The sequence below is a fragment of the Oncorhynchus gorbuscha genome, unplaced genomic scaffold (assembly GCF_021184085.1).
Source record: "Oncorhynchus gorbuscha isolate QuinsamMale2020 ecotype Even-year unplaced genomic scaffold, OgorEven_v1.0 Un_scaffold_2823, whole genome shotgun sequence".
Taxonomy (NCBI): Eukaryota; Metazoa; Chordata; class Actinopteri; order Salmoniformes; family Salmonidae; genus Oncorhynchus; species Oncorhynchus gorbuscha.
In genome coordinates, this window is record NW_025745147.1 from 13239 (window position 1) to 18364 (window position 5126).

The 5126-nt window shown below is 42.8% G+C and overlaps 1 protein-coding gene across 1 annotated transcript; it reads left to right on the forward strand.

Annotated features, from left to right (window-relative positions):
* The first annotated feature begins 227 nt into the window (after positions 1-227).
* LOC124017591 (putative nuclease HARBI1) lies at positions 228-2309 on the forward strand. The gene is made up of 10 exons (XM_046332795.1): positions 228-283; positions 374-435; positions 518-607; positions 695-736; positions 805-978; positions 1249-1469; positions 1574-1743; positions 1813-1927; positions 2024-2135; positions 2230-2309. Exons 5-8 carry the CDS (start codon positions 895-897, stop codon positions 1893-1895), a joined length of 558 nt encoding a protein of 185 aa, XP_046188751.1. The 5' UTR covers positions 228-283; positions 374-435; positions 518-607; positions 695-736; positions 805-894; the 3' UTR covers positions 1896-1927; positions 2024-2135; positions 2230-2309.
* Positions 2310-5126: the final 2817 nt, after the last annotated feature.

Sequence of the window (5126 nt, forward strand, 5' to 3'; positions counted from 1 at the left end):
TTACAGAAACATCCTAACGTGGAACAGTGGGTTAACTACCTTGTTCAGGGGCAGAACAGATTTTTAGCTTGTCAGCTAGAGGATTCGATCCAGCAACCTTTTGGTTACTGGACCAACGCTCTAACCGCTAGGCAACCTGTCGCCCCTTATGCATTAGCTGCATAGTAGGCATCTGGACTATCGTGTAGTGGCAAAGCAGCAGGCCACACAATCCTGTGTGGGATCCCTGGGGGGAAAGAGACGAGCATAGGTTCCTCCCAAGATGCCACCTGCTTCATTCAAGGTATGTCCTTCCATCTCTACATGGGATACAACCACATTCATATTGAATCAATTTGGACTGTCTGACTTTGGTTTACCTATTGCCTTGCAGTGTCTGGCAGCACTGTGTTCCTGTTAGAGCCACCAGCACAAGCACCAGACGATGCTGATCCAGTGAGTACTCCATCAAAGGCATACTGTAGGCCTGGCATGTCTTGTCTACTAGCTTCAATATGAATCCGATTAAATGTGATAGGGTGAAGGCCCCAGTGCAGCAGCAACAGCACATGATGGAGACGATGATGATGAGGAGGAGACCATCTCTCTGGATTCCAGAAGGCATGAGGTATCATGGTAAGACTGTGAAAGTACTATTTACTCTACAATGGTGAGGAGTCCTCATCAAAATCAAAAAATCTAATTTCTTTTACAGGACCCAGATGCTATACAGTGGGAAAACCAGCCTGGCAACATAGTGCGTATTAATAAAAGGACACCACATCCTGCCAAATTCCAGCTGCGCTAATTGTATTGTGTTCACAGAGCTCACAAGCTATCAGAAAGTTGTATGGCAACCACCTCCGGCGCCAAATAGAACTGGCAGACATAGACATTCAGTACAAGAAGAAAAAGATGGAAAATCTTGCACTGGAGTCCGAAATAAAAAAGAGGACAATTAGGAAACTGGACCTTGAAATAAAAAAACTTGAGAGGGAGGTGAGATATGCCTTCAATGTACACTGTATGCTAACTGTAACACAAATGTATTAATCATTATTTGTATTTCCTCCCCCAGCTCCAAGAAGATGACACAGCTCAAAATAAAAATTAGGTATATTCTCGTAAAGTCAAGTGAGCCATGACATATGAGCTCTTATTGTGAGCACACAGGACGGTGGCATCTTTCTAAGGTTTTTTTTATTTTCCCAGCAATCAGTACAACCAAGTCATCGTTATAAGGCATCGCCCTCTTTTGCCCACCCCCAGCACCAGGTGTGGCCACTAGCCTATATGAAGGCCCAAAATTGTGTGTTCCTTTCTGCTCTGACAATGGCATGCCCATTCGTGCGAGATGTGGTGGATGAAGAAGCACTTGTGCTGAGGAGAGCCTTCAGGCGAGAAAGGGTCTTCAGGGACCGGTTGGACCCACTGGCCTTCCCTGATGACCATCTATATGAAAGATACAGGTTTTCTGCAGATGGCATCAGGTATCTATGCAGACTACTGGGTCCCAGGATTAAGCACCGCACTGCACGGAGCCATGCACTGAGTGTGGAGCAAATGGTTTGTGTGGCCTTGCGCTTTTTGCTAGTGGAGCCTTCCTGTACTCAGTGGGGGATGCAGAACAGCTGAACAAGGCCACAATTTGCCGCACAATAAGGAGTGTGTGTCTGGCTATCAAAGCATTAGCAGATGTCTTCATCTCCTTCCCTGGCCACAGAAGACTCTGTGACATCAAAGAGGAGTTCTATAGGATTGCAGGTAAGAGGATCTACAAATTACAGGACAACTGTTAACACATAGTAGGATACTCATTACTTTGTGTGACAGGTTTCCCCAATGTCATTGGTGCAGTGGACTGCACACACATAAGGATAAAAGCCCCTCAGGTGCCCATGAGGCCGATTTTGTGAATAGGAAATCCTTTCACAGCATTAATGTTCAGGTGAACATAACTTTTTGATATTGTCCATTGACGAACACTCTGCATTGCCAGTGATGTGCATTGATTGGTGTAATATTCCTCATCTTATGATTTCAGATGGTCTGCAATGCTGACTGTGTGATCAGCAATGTTGTGGCAAAATGGCCTGGCTCAGTCCATGACTCCAGAATCTTTCGGGCCTCTGAAATCTATCAGTGCCTATCACAAGGTAAGCCACACAACCCCTATTTATAACCATCATGGCTGTGTCAAGAATATCACTGTGTTTATGAGGTAGTAATGATGAGATTTTGTGTTGACAGGTGAATTCTCTGGTGTGTTGCTGGGAGACAGGGGGTATGGCTGCCAGCCTTTTCTCCTGACACCTTTCACAGACCCCAGGAAGCACAGCAGGCCTACAACCATGCCCATGCCAGGACCAGGGCCAGAGTTGAAATGACCTTTGGCCTCCTGAAGGCACGCTTTCACTGCCTTCACAAATTAAGGGTCAGCCCTGTTAGGGCATGTGATATTACTGTGGCTTGTGCTGTCCTCCACAATGTGGCCTGCCTGAGGAAGGAGAGGGCCCCCAGAGTGCCACCAGCCATGGACTGGGACAATCCGGCAATCTTCCCTGATGACGACAGTGGTCGGCTGCTGAGGGACCAATATGTGTTGAATTATTTTAGTTAGTATGTGTGCTTTCAATTTTGGTTAAATATGTCCTGCGGTGGCAGAGGAATTTGGGTTTTTTTGGGTTCGTTTTTTACGAATTTGGCCTCTTATGATGTTTGTGCGGTATACTGTGTGTAATACAAGGCTGCAGGGAGGCTACTGCATCCATTCATTTGTCTGTTCAGTTGATGTGTATGGATTTGTCCTGCATTTATTTTAGTGTGCAGACATGCAGGGTGTGTTATATACAGACCTTTGAATGTGTATGTATCATTTTGTATAATATGCTTGGATTCTGTGCTTTCCATCTTGTAGAGTCACTGTGACTTCAGTTTCGAAAGGAGCTGATGGTTTACCTGTTTTGTTTTGTCCTTATTCAATAAAGGAACATAATGTTACACATTGTGTTTTTATATTCATATGGAATGTGTATTTGTTTATATGACAGAGTACTAGGGCCACACTGAAGAAAAAGGATTAAGTCATAAATTTATGAGGCTGGTTCTTTCTGCAGAAAAGCTACATATTGTTTTTACAGTTTTGATACTTATGACAATGTGATACTTCATATTCTGGCACATCAGCATGTCTTTGTTTATGAAACCATACTGAAGTACAATTTCACGAAATGCCCCGCATCTGTCATTTTAACAACTGTCCTCCTTTAAAACAACTGGTTACAATATTATGACTTGTCTTTTTTTCCCTCTGTGGCCCTAATATTCTATCATTTTATATATAGTCTATGGGAAACTGTAAATTATCTAATGATAGCAACATCTAAAATTCATTTTTTATCCAAAATCATTGAAATTAATGATCACAAACGTTTAAATAATGACAGTGGGTCTAGTTATATGTGATAACAATGTATAGTGAGCAGTGAAATAACTATTGGTTTCCATTTGTGGTGACTGCTGACTGACATTAGGGATGAGATTAAATAGATCCTGGAATTTAGCCTGGTCTGGAGCAGGCTAGCTCCACAGAATAAATCTCCATGGTAATTTATACCATAACATATCCTCCTGCCCCCTATCCATCTTTAGTGCAACCGGATTACGGATCAATTGAGCCAGGATCACCAAGATATCCTGGCTTAATCCCTTATCCTAGTTTTGTGCAACAGGCCCCTGGCCTACCCAAACATATAACAAAAACACAAAATACAATGACCAAGGCGTGACAGTAACAGAAAGCAGGGCACATACATACAAGGATTATCTATGTTGAAGACCCTTACCCACATTTGAAGCAGCTTCACAATTTTTCAACTAACAATGAACCTAGATAGTAGCTATGACAAACTGATAGATAGAGCCTGTTTTGGCTTACATTTGAGGAAAAAGGGGGCCCTGTTCTAAAACAATTGGAGTAGAGGCAATACCTTACATACTAGGCCAGGAAAGACCAGGGGCTGTATAAATCAGTGGAAGCTGGGAGGAGGAGCTTCCCCATCCATGTAATGTTATTCAATGTGATCTACATTTACATTTAAGTCATTTAGCAGACGCTCTTATCCAGAGCGACTTACAAATTGTGACATCCAAAAGGCAAAACTAATCCTAACCTGGCACTCTTGCTCTGAGAGGCTTGATGCAAACTGCCTCAGAAGACCTCAGCTGTGTTTGAATACCCATACTAACATGCTGTATACTACGTACTTAATGAGTACATACTGCATACTATATCCTATTAGTTCACAGGGCTCCCGAATGGAGCAGCGGTCTAAGGCACTGCATCTCAGTGCAAGCAGCGTCACTATAGTACTGCCGTAATTGAGGTATGATTGGGCCCAGTATCATCCGGGTGTTGCTGGAGTAGGCCGTCATTGAAAATAAGAATTTGTTCTTAAATGCATTAGTTAAATGCATCTAGTTAAATAAAGGTCACATTTGAATATACTGTAAAAGAACTGTAAACCTTTATTTGAGCGTACTAGCGCTTCGACTGTCTCCCGGAAGCTGATGCTGTTGCTATATTTCTTTATTTTATTTTTATTTCACCTTTATTTAACCAGTTAGGCAAGTTGAGAACAATTTATAATTGCGACCTGGCCATATGCAACCTCTTGTTAACTTGTTAGCATAACTAATTACTTGCTAGACATCATATGATTTTGGATATGTCTGTAAATTTAATCTGGAGTGCCAGAGTACGCTCTGGGCCTTCTTAAATTCAGAGCGTTGTCAGATTGTCCGTTCGTAAATTCAAAGCGTTTTGCTCTCTGGCCGAGGAGTAGGGTTGATCCGAGCGTTTTAACCTCACAACGGCAATCAAGCACCCAAGCTAACTGGCTATCTTTGGCTAGCTTGCTAGCTACTTCCAGACACAAATGAGGGAACACCTCACTCTGACCATTTTACTCGCCCTAGCAGAGCTGGTTAGGCTGTTTTCATGTTATCCAGAGCATTGGTGACGGTAACTGTGGTGCTGGCAACAATTGAATTACTCTTTTAATGGAATTACTCTCAGATGAGATTGCTCTGCAATCGGAGTAGATAGCCAGAGTGAATTAACAATGTCCATTGAGAACGCACAATGA